The sequence below is a fragment of the Polyodon spathula genome, chromosome 8, assembly GCF_017654505.1.
Source record: "Polyodon spathula isolate WHYD16114869_AA chromosome 8, ASM1765450v1, whole genome shotgun sequence".
Taxonomy (NCBI): domain Eukaryota; kingdom Metazoa; phylum Chordata; class Actinopteri; order Acipenseriformes; family Polyodontidae; genus Polyodon; species Polyodon spathula.
Window position 1 is genome coordinate 36742030 of NC_054541.1, and position 17354 is coordinate 36759383.

The 17354-nt window shown below is 35.0% G+C and overlaps 2 protein-coding genes across 2 annotated transcripts in view; both read right to left on the minus strand.

Moving 5' to 3' along the window:
- Positions 1-18: 18 nt before the first annotated feature.
- Positions 19-9370, minus strand: LOC121319887 (protein Wnt-2-like). The gene is made up of 5 exons (XM_041257815.1): positions 9009-9370; positions 7972-8198; positions 6036-6313; positions 5343-5607; positions 19-2004 (listed from the first exon to the last, which is right to left on the minus strand). Exons 1-5 carry the CDS (start codon positions 9089-9091, stop codon positions 1790-1792), a joined length of 1068 nt encoding a protein of 355 aa, XP_041113749.1. The 5' UTR covers positions 9092-9370; the 3' UTR covers positions 19-1789.
- Positions 9371-13820: 4450 nt separating this feature from the next.
- Positions 13821-17354, minus strand: part of asz1 (ankyrin repeat, SAM and basic leucine zipper domain containing 1) — a 28744-nt gene continuing 25210 nt past the window's right edge. Inside the window, exons 11-13 of the mRNA XM_041256309.1 lie at positions 15930-16035; positions 15596-15709; positions 13821-13955 (exon numbers count right to left, since the gene is read on the minus strand). Coding sequence (XP_041112243.1) covers positions 13821-13955; positions 15596-15709; positions 15930-16035 — 355 coding nt within the window. The remainder of the gene's footprint in view (positions 13956-15595; positions 15710-15929; positions 16036-17354) is intronic.

Consider the following 17354-nt stretch of genomic DNA (forward strand, 5'->3'; position numbering starts at 1 on the left):
AGATTTTTGTGTATTGGAGCAACGTAAGTGTGTGCCTTGTTCATTAACTGTTAACCAGGTCCTTAATTTAACCTGTGAAAAAACTAACGCTTGAGAGAAAATCTTTTGTTTTATCAGCGAAAGTAAATTTGCATTGTTTGCTGCCAACAAGTACCAACAATTGGCTGCACATTTGGAAAAGCAGCTAGAGAATGTGCTCCCTGCTCTGTATCAAGGTCACATTTTGAAAGGTAGGGGCTGATCAAAGAAGAGACAGCGACTGTAGGGGATGGGAAACAAAACACATTCAAACTCTTAACTTTTTTGATTCCAAGACGCTTTCTTTAATCACAAAGGTCATTGTTTTAATTAGTTATTTAGCAAAATATAATAAGCGTGTATTGTTTGTGCTGTAAGATTCATAAAGATCTCAAAAGGTTTGCAAAGTATTTAAAGTACATTTTAGGAAGTAGGAATGGATATTCGAACACTAACAAGAAGATATAAGCAAGCTACAATAGGTTTTATGTTTACTAAAAACTATCAAATTAACAACAGCAGCTTTTGTGAGCACAGAAATGCATCAGAATACAAGATAATGATCATTGCAGTACTAATTACCTCTATAGTTTTATGTTGTTTCAAAATCCCTGAATGTCATTAACGTCAAAAGGCACATCTCATCCCAGAAAAGAGCTTTAATTCACTTGTCACCATCACAAGGCCAGTAGACCAAATGTTTGTGTAAAGTTGTCTAAGTATGTGGTATGGATTCAAAGCACAGGGTTATTTTTTTCAAGTGCATGTAGAGTGACTTCATTTGAAGTGTTAATAACCTGCTGTGCGAACATGATACTAATTAAATGTTAATTGGTAACAAAGGATTTTTACATGATTTTAATGTTTTCAGAAAAACTTCCAATAAACCCTAATCAGATAACTGGCGGTGGTATCTGGTCAGTGTCTTAAGATGTTATGAACATATCTACGTTTTTTTTTTTTTTTTTTTAATGTGCAATTAGTCTGCGTACCTATTCTCACATTTAATCCCCAATCTAACCAGACCAAAGCTACAAAACAAATAGTTCATTCCAAGTGTTCCATTTAGTTTATTTTATTTGGCAAAAAAACAAATAAATGTACTGTACATTTCAATTGCCATATTTAAAAAGAACACAGTCTCAGACAAAGACAACATGTTACAAAGACAAAATATGAAAAGTATATATTATGTCTGTTTGCTTTACAAAAGACTTTGTAGAAAATTCAAAGTGAAGGTCATCTTCTCAACATGTTGCAGCTGTACACTGACCTCACATTTGTATGATGGCTTAAGGATGGACATACGCTATGTGGATTGTAATGGTGTGCTTAAATTAGCAGATCCAGTTTGAGAAAACAAAGGTCACTGTATGTATGAACACTGCTTTCTTTTTTTCATTTTCCTACAGTGGTTATAGTTTCAAACAGTTTACATAAACAATGTTTCTAATATTTATTTAAAGTTATGCAGCAAGTATCTTTACACTTTAGAATAGTTTAAAGATATCCTACTCAGATTTGAGCACGATTACTGGTTTAAATAAATAGTCCCATGACATTAGGAAGTTCAGGAAAGTTTCAAAATATATATGTATTTTTTCCTGTTGCTGGTATAACAAATAAAAAAATTAAAAAGTGGTATTTATCTGCAATAATATAATTTCCATATGGCTAAATACCTTCTTTATATCTTCTTTATTATATGCAGTCTACATGGTGCAAAATGTCCAATGTTCTAAGTTCTGCTCTCACGTCATGTTTGATCCAGTCAATCTGTATTCTTTAGAGCTTTGCAAGTCTGCACATCAACCACCTCGTGGCAGTCTTTGCAATGGACAGCACAGCACCAGTGAAATTTGCACTTGCACTGTGTCATCCTCGAGATGCTGGCAGTGTCATATCCCCTGCCACAGCACATCACTTCACAGCTGTCCACGCCACGGGATGTGCGGTTACAGGTCCGGCCAGCAGTGCCCAGAGATCCTAAAGGAAAATACAGAGACTTTAAATTCAGAACTATCTTAATACTGCATAGCTCTTAAGAAACAGATTTCTGGTGTGATTAAACCCCCCCGCTTAAAGGTTGATTTTAAAAAGAATGTAAAGTTGAGGCAGGCGCTACACTCTGTACTACTCAATATATAAGTAGAGCCCCATGTTTTTCGCAGATACGAAATGCAACGTATAAAACAAAATGCAAATATAAAACGAAAAATTATAAAGCAAACCTAAAATGACATTTTTTAAATTGGGAGGTTTATATAAAAAAATACTTTAAATAAATTCTTGCAATCGTAGTTGTGAAGGCTCAGCCGTTAACATAGACAAGGTCTGAAGGGAAACGGAAGCTTAGACAAGAACTTACGCAGATGTATAATTTAGAATGAGTCATTTGGGTATTAAAATTGTGATTGTAAAATGCCTAAACTGCACAGAACAATTAAACAACGCTGCAAAGAATTTCTCCTGACTTCTTTTGGCCAACTGTTTAATCCACTGGAGATAGCTACTCAGGCATCTGTGGATACAAATATGTTGAAAGAATGTATTGTGAACGTGCCACTGCTGAGGGAAATGGAAATAAATTATTTTGTGTGGTGGTACATGAAACTAAGCAACAGTGAAAGATGCAGTTAAGAATACTTTTGACGACTGTAGATATTATTGACATGCTCCTTATGAACACGTGTAAAATTCTTTCAGTAACCTGCTTTTTGAGTTAATGCTGAATTGTACAGCATTCTGAAATAAGCCATTTTTTGAGTTTGTTGATTTACTATCCTTCATGCTGATTTGATTTCCACTGTGAAGTATCATTGTATTTTCATAGAGGGCATGGGCAGTATTGACTGTAAATAGACAGTTAATTAAAAAAAAAAAGTGGGGGACTTCACGTATGCGTTACCATTAATGAGAAATTATGGTAACTAAATTATTTTTCTACACTAGGTGTATTTGTCAAAATGAAATGTTTAATAAAAGAATAGGTGTGTAGTGAAAACATGTTGTATACTTTGTTTTTATTTATATACACCTATTTGAGTTATTTGCATAATGTGTCTCTGTAATAAAATGAAATTAAACATTTTTTTAGTGGATAAAACACATTTCAAGGGGCTACATATGCAATAAAGAAAGGTCATTTTTTTAAATTGCTGTTTTAAATGCAGGAATCCAATGGTTTGGTGTAAATGTATGATTTAAACAATGAATTGTGATAAGAGCCTCTTTGCATATGATCATCCTCCTAAAGTTTTACTTACCTCAATTACCACTTGTCTTGGACACCCTAATGTTACCTTAGGTAAGACAGTTACAGATTAGTGTTACTCAGGGTCTATGAAACCCCACAAAATACAAAGACAACATTTTAAATGATAAATCTTAAATATTTTAAATCTTTCCAAATGCTTTAGCCAGGCAAACCAAGATTGTTGCTTGATGGACATGTACCACTGGGAATACAGCAATTCCCATCCTCAACAGGCGTGACCTTCCCACCAAAATATTCCTGCCTTGTGATGGACGCAAAAGATAAATTATGTTATGACCTTAATATACATTTAATTTACTCTCCAAAGGGCTCATTTATAATGACCATGATTCAGATCATGTTTCATCATCTCCTGTTATGCTACAGGTTGTGCGTTCTATGTGTAATTTGTATGAAACAGTCAGACATTCGATAGTTGATATTATATCTTACCATGCAGCTGTTGGACGTATCTTTCTTTTTTAACTCAAGCAATGGTAATAAAGCTATTCATCTGTGCCTATTGGAAGTGAACTATAATCATGTTTCTTCCTGTGGACATACTGTTGTCATTAGGTATTTGAAAAGCTAATAGAAATGTTAATATTCAATTCTCAGATAAAAAATAAAACCATATAAAAGTCAGGGCATGGTCATCACACTCTAAATGATACAGCAGTGTGTTTGGTCATTTGGATGCCCAATGAAATCTCTTTACTCATGGGGCTGTGTATGTTGCTGTCGAATATTCTAGGATCATACTGTCCATGATAATGACATAGATATCCACCTATAGGGGCAGTCTTTGAGTCTCCAGTGCAGATGTTTTCTCCTCAAGGCGGTAATAATGACAATAAGGATAGCCTGTTAATTTCCTTTTGTTGTTCTTATTGTATTGAGCAACAGTGTTAATAGTCTGAATGTTACAGTTTGAATTAGAAGTCGGCACGGGTACCCAGCATGAAAAATACCCAGATCTTTTTCACTTAGTGATTTAAAAATAAATAAATCACATATTAATTTTTTAAGTGTGTGATACATATTTAAATACTATATAGTGCACATACACTTAGTCCCTTCAGATCTGTTGACTTGTGTAACCTTTTTCAGTACTGGAAACACTGAAGTAATAGTAACAATCTTCATTTAAATACAGTTATTAATGTTAAATGGGCATCATGTTGCAAGATTCTTTGCGACATACATTGGCCATATTCCGTTGTTGTTGTTGTTGTTGTTGTTAACATGGCTGTTATGTTCAGTTTTTAAACTAATGCAGTAGTACAGCACTGCTATTATATTATGGACTATCGCAAAAGCTACCGTAAATTGAGCAGCTGGGTTTTGACGGCAGTTGCAAAAGTGTTAATGGGACATGTGCGTCTGTTTGGTTGTAACAATAAAGTGCCATTCCTGATCACTAAATTCTATCTTGTGAACAATGGCACCCAACCAAAGCAATGTGTGTTTTTTTTTTTTTCCAAGAAGGAGAAAACAGAATTTGCAAACTCTGCCAAGGAAATATTTCATTCAAAGGAGGATGCACACTTACTTAATGTGCTCCACTTTATTTTATTTACATTTTATTTATTTTCTTATTTATTTTTTTAAATAAAGGCTACTTATTTGATCTTTTTGGTACGAAACTATATCTGCGTAATAACTGTAGATAAAGCATTCCGTATTGGAAGCCACACGGTTATTACTAATGGATCACACAGTTATCACGGACATGAACCCAACCGGATGTTATGTTGTTTTCTTTCCGATTTAGTTCCCGAGAAGAACAGTGGCTGCTCGCTGTGTGTTATTGTTTTCTGTAAAACATTGATATCCTGTCAGTTAAGAAACAGCTTAATCATGCAAAGCTTGTTTTAACATTGTCTCTGTTACAACGGCTAGACACCCACGCTTACAACTGTACTGTCATATTTTCTTTAAATTCTCAAATTAATAAATTGGTACCCGGGTAGTAAAAAAAACACAAGGTCGTTCTTCCATAAGCTGTGTTAAATATCACTTCATCAGAAATACCGCAGAACTAAAAACCAATGTTTCTAAGACTCACCTGCTTCACGGTCCCTGACGCAATAATCTGGCGAGTTCTCAAAATAAACCAGATCATGTTCAGTGGGCTGCTTAACCTTCTTGTAGGCAACAGTGAAACCAGTGCCATACTGGTTCATGAGAACCTGGATGGCTCCATTGTACTTTCTCCATAAGTAATCTCCGGTCTTCCGGAAATCTGCCATTGCCAGCCAACAAGTCCTTACTGTACAAGAGCCACTTACGCCATGACACTTGCAGTCTAGTTTCAGAAAGTGTTGCACTGCCTGCCAAAGTTAAGAGCTGAAGTTACTGCATGGCCTTCACATTACACAACATAGTGCATAGTAGATATTTCACCTACTTTCATGCTAATCTTTTCTCCTTTCACAGAGATCTCCCAGTAAAAATAAATAAATAAATAGATAGATAAATATTTAAATTAATAAATTAAAATGTATTATTTTCTTGCTTTCACTTTACAAAATGTTGACTTTAGGTACTTGCAGGCACCGATAGCTTCAACTGTAAGATAAAAATCGTGAAATTCTGAATTCCGACAATGCAGACACTTTCAGTGGTAGACATTCTTGGTTCCACAGCTGATAATGTCAAACTCCTCTTCAATACATCTTTCTTTTTTTAAGATATCTATATAAATGTTACATCACAAGGCTGAGTATATACCACCCTAAATAGAACCCCTCGGACATACCTTCCTCCCAGCTCTATTGTTGTGAAGATTCATCAGGGCCCTGGCATCCCTCCCTTTTCTCTCCCTGGCGTCTACAAAGGCTTGTGCAAACTGGATGCCGTAGTCTATGTTGTCGCTGCAGCCCCCCCAGTCAAAGGTGCCCTTATTGTCGCTGGAGGAGCCTTTCTTCTTGGGATCACAGGAGCAGGATTCCAGTTCCCCCTGACTGCAGGCTCGGGTTAGCGAATACACCACACCCGCGGAGGAGATGGCATAGACAAATGCAGCTTCACGACTACCTTGAACAGGGAAGAAATACAAAATCACTTTATTAGACCGTTAGGACACATGTAGAAATTCTTCTGCAGCACAGAATAAAAGTCTTGGGTTTGCCTGTAGTTTGATATTGCTGGCTTGTCCAATTAAACAAAAATTACATTTTCATGTAACAGCCTTTTATTTTATATATTCATTCACTAATCCTTTATGTATGTTGATTGTCAACAAAACAATGTGCACTGTTATCTTAGCACTCTGACAATGTAATTGATCATAAATGCTAAGATCATAATAAAGATATGCATTTATTTGGTCTAGAAATGCTAGTTTTAAACTTAAACATACATTTGTTCACAGGTAACATATTGAGTTACATATTGAAAACTGGGAACTTCCATTTTGCAGGACTTTAAATATGAATCTTTTCCTTTCTAAAGTCATCGTGCACTGTAAAGTCTGTTAGATACCTTTCTATTCTATTATGTTCCTTTTATTTTTAACCCTGCATGTGATACAGTAAAATGTTAGAGGATAGCACCCTGTACTTTCTTCAGGGTGCCCAAGCATCAAGGCTTTTATAAAACCCAATTAAATGACTCTGTAGAACATCAGCAAACAGTAAAATGCAGGTGTGAGGTTGACTTTGCTATTGTAGTACATTTCACTTGTTCTCCTTGAACTCTTTGTAAGGTCTTTCCAATTATTTTAAATTGCCCAGCTGTTTTTAACCCATTTTTTGTATTATTTAGAAAATGTCTTTCACACGCAATGTAATATTCTGATAAGCCTTGTCTAATATTAATAATAAAGAAAGATCAGAGATATAGGTGTAAGTATACTAGTTGCTGGGATCTCAGGATTCCAAAGATTCAAATCTTCACTTGAGGAAATATATTTAGGGTTTCAGTGAATCCACTTTGATGGTCTTTATCTTGAACAATAATGCTTGTTTTCTGGAAATGATTGTGGTAAGTGTGACAGGATTATAGCCCAATATCACATACACTAGGTTTTACAAGTTTCTGTAAAAAGAAGTGTCATTCTTATCCTTTATAAAACCCAAAACCATAAATGAAAACACCCATCCTGGTGCACTTGCTACAGGCTTGCCATTAATTCCCTGCAATTGCTTTAAATTAGTGTACTGACATTGACACTAAGTACATTCTTATGGCATTGTGGAGTATTGCTGGCAGTCACATCTCTGCTATAAACCACTTTAAAAGGGCTTGTCACTACGGGAGGTCTTAACACTTTGTACAGAAGATACTTGCCACCACATCACCACCACATGCCGCTGTGAAATGCAAGGTTTCCTTCAGCACTGGAACATTGGTGTGTTGTCCTGGCCTATATTTTCACATCAGAATGCATGGAGGGCATTAGCCTCAGAAACAAGCAGATGTATTGCTTTAGGAGAGAAACAACATCAGACAAATTTCCATGAGGTGAATTTAAATTTAAGGGATAATTGAAATGTATGCATCAGGAGACTAAACATAGTGATACATTCACTGCAATTCTGTCTAAAGCTATATATTGTAAATAGGGTTTTTTTGTTTGTTTTGTTTTGTTTAGTTTTTTCTCAATTATACAGAGTTGTTGAATTAAGTGTCTTTAGTGTTTGTACTGTATTACTTGACAACAAAATGCTAAGTAATAAAATGTCTGCACTTACTCCTGAGCAGAACCCTGCCAAAGAGGGTGTGGTCTCGAGGCATCGTGTCACAGTTCCAACGGTGATGCTGGAACTGATGCTGACATTCTCTAATCCATTCAGTAATCCCAACTCCAATTGACTGCATCACATTGGGATGCTGGTAACACAGCTGCCGCTGCTTGTTCACTAATCCGGGAATGTTATCGCACATCACTTGGGAACCCAGAGTAGGCCTACCCATGTACCTGCATAGAAAAGTGAACGTCTGCGTTTACTGTATGTATCACACAATTGTGGCTCAAGTAGCTACAGAAATATAAATTATTAATACAAATTGTTATGTACGGCTATCTACAGCATATTTATATCAATACTCATCACAAGTGAAGTAATTTATTTTATACAATAAACAATTTTGTGTTAATTAGCCTATTGCACCAATCTTTGTAATCTTCTTTATTAAATAAAATACTATAATGTTGGAAATTACTTGGTATTTATAATGATTTAATGTTTATTATAGTATGTATTTTTAAGTAAATTACAATCTAGGTTTTACATTTTAATGAATCCTGAAAAATCAATATGCAAACATATTCTTACTAAATATTACAGGTGCATCACTACATGGTCATCGTTTATTATCATTTTTTATTGTGTGTGTGTGAGATATATATATATATATATATATATATATATATATATATATATATATATATATATATATATATATATATATATATATAGGTTTAGTGTTGTAAGAAGTAAATTCATTTGTGATTTTAGATTACTTGAAATGCAGAATATCTAGCAGAATAGTTACATAGTTATGTTCTCTCTTTCATGTTGTTACAAATAAATAATATGCACAATAATGTAATACATAATGTTATTCTTAGATGTTAAAGATTGTTAATTGAGCTATGTGTGTGATTACTACAGAACAACTATTAGAATTAATTTAGTGTAAAATAACAAGTTGTAATATAGTTGAGATAATGAACGTGTGAAATGACCATATCTTTGCATTTTAAACAAACCACTGAAGTACTCACCACCAAGACGAGCCGACTCTGGATGTGAACCAGCAGATCAATAAAGACAGAAAGAACGAGATCCCACACGGCAGGAAGTTCATATTATATCGCTTGTACCTGGATCAGCATTCGATCACACTCTTGTAATTAATTCCATTGGTCGAAAAATATATCTCATTTAGAAAGATCGCATTAAAGCATCTCCCGCTACCTTCTGAGATACAGTTGTATGTATTTCAGATACCTTGATATTGTCATTAATTCAAATTATTTAATGACCTGTACTATTAGTTATTAAATAATACATAAATTAATTAAATATACGGATTTAACACCCAATTAGTTTCAAGTGACTGTGTGATTTCCCTCACCATTCTAAACGCAAGACGATAATATGCTATCTGAAGACTGGTATACCAACGATCTGGTGTCAGATACAAACTGCTTACACAGGGGGTGGACCCAGTCTTCACCTTGAGTGGAATGAAGTGAAAAAATTAGATGTCTATTAGTATCTGTTTAGGCTAGTTTGACACAGGAAAGTTTGGACGATTTCCAGGCAAATACATTTTTTTTATTGAGGTCCCGTCTAGCATACCGTACCCCCCCCCCCCGACCCCTTTTAAAAAAAAAATACTATAAAGGTATACTGCATTATAACTGTAGATTCATATTTTTACTAATAATCCAAACAAGTGAACATTTGCAAAATATGTATATTTTGTATTGTACAGATACAATTAATAATAAAGTAGTCTATTATGCATGTTATATTTGATTACAATAAACCAAGATGTTTAAACATCCTACTATAATCCCAAACATTTTTTTAAAGAACCCTATGCATTTTGCAAGAAGAGAAAGGTGGGGGGGGGGGGGGGGGGGGGGGGGGGGGGGGTCTTGCCTGTAGAAAGGATGATTACCAGCTACCAAATTGTAATCAGCCGTTCTTGTCTCCTACAAAGATGAAAAACACCATGTCATCTGGAATAAAGAACATGTTACCTATATATCATTGTGTGTTAATATCATATTCTGACGCTTACGTTATTTTATATATTTCTTGAAACATACAAAAGTACATAGGCTACAACATAAAACATTTCTACATGTACTGTTTTTCAGTTTTTATATTGTAGCGATCTCGGTTCCCGCTGGTAGGGCGGGCGGTAACCTGCGACCTCTCACACTAAAGCATAGCGCTGATACCGCTGTATAAAAGAGCCGGCTCTTTTGCAAGGAGTGTATATCGGGTTTATGTCTTCGTATGTGATTAACCAGCCCTGCTGCTGCCTTCCCCCGTGCACGCTACACTCGCCCCTACCAGCCTCAAGCACGCCCTACAGTCGACGAGTGTGTGCCAAGGTACCTGCATCCCACTGCTAAAACCAAAGTTGTGATCTTGGTTCCCGCAGGCAGGCGCATCACACAGGGGGAGGCAATCCATACACAGGCGGAGGGCGGGCGCGAACCTACCAACCCTGCTGCTGCCTTCCCACGTGTACGCTATACTATGTAGGCCTATATTATAGAAATATATTCTGTGTTGCCAGGGAAAAAGCATGTTACAACTGTATATTATATTCTTTGTGTACCTAGAGTGCAAAAAAATATATTCTTATATTAGTGTTGAAAAAATAAAAGTAGTAATATTGTTGAAATAAGGCAGGTGGCAGATCAGTTCACTGGTGCTGCAGGTTAGTAGTGGTTTAGACATGAACTGGGATAGGTAGGCATGATCCTGTGAATACTAGGAAAGCAGTTGTGTAGGGATACCTTGCCCCGTAACATTATACGCTCTTACAGGTGCAAAATCACTGTTTAATTTAGTACTACTGCTAAAATATATAAAGTGTACCAGCAATATAGTCTGACTTATTGTCTATAATAATGGAATTCAATGTATTTATTTACACAAAATGTGAGCACTATTTCATTAGTATAACATTAACATTTGCATTGTATATAAAACAGGTTACTTATATTTATATAGCAGATAATACATTGCCTAAATATGTAGGAGATTATTACCATTAACATAGCACAGACACCACCTATTCTAAACTAGTCGTATCCAAATTATGAATTAGCTTTAAGTCCCTTCGGCTGAATAATACTGCACAATATTAATATGCAATGCTTAAAACAAATGTTAAAAACTTAAGTGCCTCAAATAAAGGTTGAAGTTCAACATTAGCCTTCTCTTCAAACTGTGAAGTACAATCACAGAACAGCTATGAGAGGACACAAATAGCTGTTCTGAAAATTATTATTATTAATTTCTTAAATCAGAAAATACTTTCACAAGTTATTCAAAAGAGAACTCGTTTGTAGTGTACAATTAATTTGTAGGAATCACTAACTGAACAATCAGTAAATACCTTCTAAGACAGGATCATCTAAAAGTGGACCATAACTTGACAAGGTCACTCTATAATGTCCCCTTTAGTTTAACTCTGTAAAGTGGCTTCAAAAGTACAGTGTCAATGTCACAGTTGAAAATGAAACCTGCTCTCACATCACCTCCAACGCACAACATGAAAAAGCATGCTGAAAAATATTTTATTTCAAAAGAACAAACTCTGCTACTTCATCATCTCATTCTGTAACCTCACTGAATATGATTGTTTTATTTTAACCTTGAAACTAGATCTGTAGACTATGGAAGCCCATTTCCGCCACAAAAATAAAACAGACAAACAAAACACGACTTACTCTCTCGTAATTTCAATTTACTATCTCAGAATTTCAATTTAGTATAGTAAATCAAAATTATGAGACAGTAAGTTAATGTTTTATTTTTATTTTATTGTATTTTTTAGTGGCAGAAATGGGCTTCCATAGTAGACCTTGTTGTTTCAGTTATATTTGAAAACAAGTGCGTCAGGATTACAGGTAACACTTTAGTTTAGTGGACCAATATAAATGATTATAAACAATCTATAAATATTCATGATGCTATTAACAATTATAGAATATTAATATAATTATTATTACACACTTCTGTCATTGTTTTTTGCGCTATTTTTTATAATCGCTTATAAAATGGATATAGTCTGTCTTTCTATACCTGTGTGTCTCTGTCTCTCTCGCCAATTGTATGGGGTTGTTTTGTTTTTGCAATACAGCTACTGTACACTTTTGCCATTGATTTGCGTTTGCTACTGTTTATAATAACTTATAAAATGGATCCCGAAACTAAAGTGTTACTGGATTATCTAAGCTTTAACATCGATCCACCTGAAGCTTGAACTTGAAAAAAATCTACAATATAAAATTGAAGTTATTTTTTTATTTTAATTTTTTTTATAATTTAATACAAAAAAAGCAACAAATATTTTAGCATGATCAAATGGAGAGGTAAATAAACCCAGGCTAAAGTGGTGTTCTGGACCATTGATTAACATAAGAACATAAGAAAGATAACAAACGAGAGGAGGCCATTCGGCCCGTCTTGCTTGTTTGGTTGTTAGTAGCTTATTGATCCCAGAGTCTCATCAAGCAGCTTCTTGAAGGATCCCAGGGTGTCAGCTTCAACAACATTACTGGGGAGTTGATTTCAGACCCTCACGATTCTCTGTGTAAAAAAGTGCCTCCTATTTTCTGTTCTGAATGCCCCTTTGTCTGTTTCTTTTTTCAGGTCGAAAAAGTCCGTTGGGTCGACACTGTCAATACCTTTTAGAATTTAGAATGCTTGAATTAGGTCGCCGCGTAGTCTTCTTTGTTCAAGACTGAACAGATTTAATTCTTTTAGCCTGTCTGCATATGACATGCCTTTTAAACCTGGAATAATTCTGATCGCTCTTCTTTGCACTCTTTCTAGAGCAGCAATATCTTTTTTATAGCGAGGTGGCCACACAATATTTAAGATGAGGTCTTACTAATGCATTGTACAGTTTTAACATTACTTCCCTTGATTTAAATTCAACACTTTTCACAATGTATCCGAGCATCTTGTTGGCTTTTTTTTATAGCTTCCCCACATAGTCTAGATGAAGACATTTCTGAGTCAACAAAAACTCCTAGGCCTTTTTCATAAATTCCTTCTCCAATTTCAGTATCTCCCATATGATATTTATAATGCACATTTTTATTTCCTGCGTGCAGTACCTTACACGTTTCTCTATTAAATGTCATTTGCCATGTGTCTGCCCAGTTCTGAATCATTTGGAATGACCTTTGCTGCTGCAACAGTGTTTGCCACTCCTCCTATTTTTGTGTCGTCTGCAACCTACAGAGTGAGCTGAAACCAAGAGTAGAAAAAAAAACAATGATTAACCTACCCAGTGCAGTTGAAACCAAGAGGAGTAGGAAAAAAAAAGTGCTGGAAAGAACTCATCTGCCAGGTGAAATCTGCCATTTATTAATGATTGCAAAATAAACCAAGGCAACAAAACATTAGTAGAACCAAACTAGCAGCACAAACTTCACTGCAGCATGAATTCAAGTAGAAAACCATAGCTTTATACTGAAAGGGCCATACTATTTTACTTTCTATATTGTTATCTCAATAAAACAAAATTGTAGCTTTCTTTTTTTTTTTTTTTTTTTTTTTTATATAAATTGTTTGGCTCATTGTACCAAAAGCTTAAGTTTAATTCTAGAACTTTTCTTTACTACTTCAAGTTTAATTCACGTAATCTTTATACGACATCAGAAACTCAAACTGTTTGCAACAAAACTGGTATAAAAATAAAATAAAAATAAAAGAAATATAAAAGAAATAAAAGCATATATTCCCAAAAATTAAGACTTTATGCAAGTCTTTTATAAACACAAAGAAAACTGCAACAAGCAACATATGGGAAGAACCAACATTTTCAGCACAGCTTAAGCTTTCTTTAAAGCATAAAAAAAGAGCAATCCGATTCCAAACAAGCCCCCTGCTATTTTCAGGATTCTTCTGTTCTGATCAGAACAAGCTACAGTAGATGGCACTCTGCAGGGGTCGTCTCTCTGATTCATCTAAAAAAATAAAAATAAATAAAGAAAGACGTGTAGACACCAGTGAGAACAAATACAATAGCAATGTGGATAGCACAGAAATGTTAGGGTTGGGGTGTCTTAGCTTAAATCCCCATCTGGGTTTAAACAAATATTACAGGGCATATAGACCACCATAGGTAAGCAAATTGCAGTTATTAAATCTTGGCCTCAGTATCTACATTCAATTTGTTGTTACAGACTTGCTTGTCCCACTGTTCCAGCTGAAATGTGTATTTGGGAATCACAACCATCATAATTTTAGTTCTAGTAAAATGAACCAAGACACATGCAGCATTCTGCTTCTCAAAGTCCTTGCTGGTGTTATTGGTTGAAAAAAGTTAGGAAACCTGTGCATTTTCTTATATGGCTTTACATATGGCTGCCAAGCAAGGTCACTGAAAAAAGGTTACATTTTAGTGATATCTAACTTAGTCAAAGGTTTGGTTTATGATGTTGTTGACGCCATCATGTGAATGGTCAATACTGTACGAGAAACAGCAGATACCAACAAAAGAAACTTGCATTAACTCTGGACAGCTATAGTAACTTTTGGCCTAAGATGTTTAATGGGCTGCATGTCCTTACTGCAATTGTTACTTCATAAACACAAATTATGCTTAATAAGAACGGAGAGAGGAAATTGTCATGCACCAGTTATATCCATCCCAGGTCTAATGTTAAGGAAAAAAAATGTTAATTTACTTTGACTTGTTTTCATAGAAAATGCTGTGCCAGCAACCAAGTGTCCATTTGTTTTTACTTTCAGTGAATTCATGCTGTCTTAACTGGGTGCTAAGATAGGAAGCTGACTTGTTTACACATAATGAGTTAACAGGATTAGCTAACATTTCATAATGTATCCATTAGTGGGCCCAGATTGTGGACAGCATTGTTCACATTCTAACAAGAATCTGTTATTCAAACAGAAGGTCTGTAAACACTTAATACCGTTCATTCAAATCAAACATAATATGAGGCATAAAATCTTCAACAACCTTAACCTGCTCAAGCAGCTTAGTGAAAATAAGCACCAGTTATAAGATACATGATTAAGAATGTTTTATATAAATCAAGATAAAATCAAGAATGTTTTTAAAAGATAGAAAAACAATGCCTAAACAGCTGGGCCCACTAACAGGGCTGCCAAGTTCCACATGGCTCCATTCACCAACAGATTCCTAGCTGACACTGAAGCTCTCTTGGCTAAATCCTAGCCCCACCATCCCTTCTCTAGTGAATTATTTAAAGAGACACTTTGACAGGAGCGTGTCACTCTGTTTTTAGTTTCTATCTGAAATATGTGCTGCTAGCATACTTAATTGTCAGGTATTTTTACACTGTCTGCAAAACACATTCTGAACAGTTTAATCATCTCTCAGTACTAGCACCGGTGTCACATCAATTTACACTGCCTATCAAATGTTCCTACTTTGCGTACTGTGCATGACCAGACTATTTTACCTGCACTGTGGTATGCTACCTATTTTTTTTTGGATGAGAAAAGTATGTGTTTTTTAAAGTTACATTTTATTCCACATGTAATAATAAACATAATAGTAAGACGGTGAATCACACTGTCACAATACTTCTCTCGGTTAACAGGTACCTATTCAACTTACCTGGTTCAGCAAGTTACTTAAGCAAGTCGCCTCTTTGTGCAGGTCCCCAATTTGCTCAACCAACTCATCACAAATGTACTGCGATTGCATTTTAGGATCCCAATCCAGTACCAGCTAGCAAAAGGAATAAACATTTTGGTTATTGTCGTTTTACTGCATAGAAACTGATCAAATAAAACACAATGTACTTATTCACATCGAAACAAATTAAAAAGTAGACTGACAGCTACTAAATATTGATTTAAAATCTGCATTTTCTTTCAATGTCCATGAAAGAGAATCCTTGAAGCTTCTGGAAATGCACATTGGACTAACCTGTTGTAATTATAATTACCTCACATGCACTCCTTGGCAGCTTGTTTATTACATCCTGAACAGTCTCTGTCAAGTAACTGCATTGCTGCCTTAGACTGATCAGGAAATTGTAAAGTTCTTCACTGCTACAATACAAGACAACACATAAAAACAATCATGATAGCAAAACTGTTAATAGAAATATCACTTTTACCAAACATCTGCAAGCTCGTTATTTTTCAGGCAGCCCAGAGATAGATGGGTCAAAATTTATGAAAAAATGGTTAAATTTACAGATTTTTTTTTTTTTTTTTTTTTGGATGAAGGATCTGTACGTGTAATAACTGGAGATTTTGCTTATTGTCCTTATTGGTCATTATACTGCATATACAGATTGCTTTTGAATGACCCTAACACACTTTCTCCTTAAGGAACTGTAAAACAGAGAAGTGTGGAGGTACCATCTGTTTCCAGCTGCCCTCAGAATGTATTACTTTGAATTTAAAAGTATGATTGCTCCTAAAGGCATCTGGGAGTCTGTTTATTGGGGAGAAAAGTGACAGAACATGCAAAGACTGCTATAAAAGCAACCTGGTTATACCATGGAACCTGGCTGGACCATAATCTTACTTTTCAATGTCACATTGTTAAAAAACATATGTAGGTTTGTTCTTTGCAGCAGTAGTATAAAATTACCTCGGACAGGAACCTTATTTTAAAAAAATGTGTGGGTTTTATCCTAGAGTAATTGCTACCTCTTTTTGCATCGCTTGAAATATTTTTTTTAACACAGATATATTTGAAGGTTTCTTCCTAGTTTGACTGAAAAAACATCTACATTTCAAAAGCTGAAAGCCAGGCTCAAAGTTATCTGTCATTTTTCATTTGTGCCTAGGTTATACCTTGATCTTTTGGGACGGAAACTACTGTCTAAATTCACGTTTGAGCTAAAGCTTTTGAACATCATCATTCAGTCTCTTCAAGGAGGATAAGGGTTTAATGCAGTTCTTATAGTTGAGTTAAATGTTTAATTGTGAACAACATATTATAATATACTGCAATAGAGACAGCCAAGCATGATAACATATTCATCTTTTGATGAAGTTTTGATAAGTCGAAAACACACTTTTTTATTGTTATAGTTTTTTCTGACTCAAAGACTAATTTAGCAGTATGACTCCTGGATAAACAGCTTGCCAGTACATGTCTTAAGATCAGATTGTAGGGTCGCATTCCTGGAATAAACAGCAAGATGTTTTTTTTTTTTTATTTCGGTATTTTTTTTAATATTGCATTTTTATTGCATAACAATGGGACTTCCCCAATTCTTTACTTTCTTACTTACATTGCAAAAAGAATGCTAAAAAATAGCAACACAAAAGCACAAACATTTTCCTACTGAGCTTTTTGTATTAGCTTTAAAACTAATTTATCGCCTGAAATTTTCTTAAAATGTTAACGTGCA

Coding starts and splice junctions, on each gene's coding strand:
- LOC121319887 (XM_041257815.1), bottom strand. CDS start 9,091: ATGAACTTCCTGCCGTGTGGGATCTCGTTCTTTCTGTCTTTATTGATC. Junction 8,199..9,008: donor AGAGTCGGCTCGTCTTGGTG/GTGAGTACTTCA, acceptor TTTTCTATGCAG/GTACATGGGTAGGCCTACTC. Junction 2,005..5,342: donor CGTCAGGGACCGTGAAGCAG/GTGAGTCTTAGA, acceptor ATTTTCCTTTAG/GATCTCTGGGCACTGCTGGC.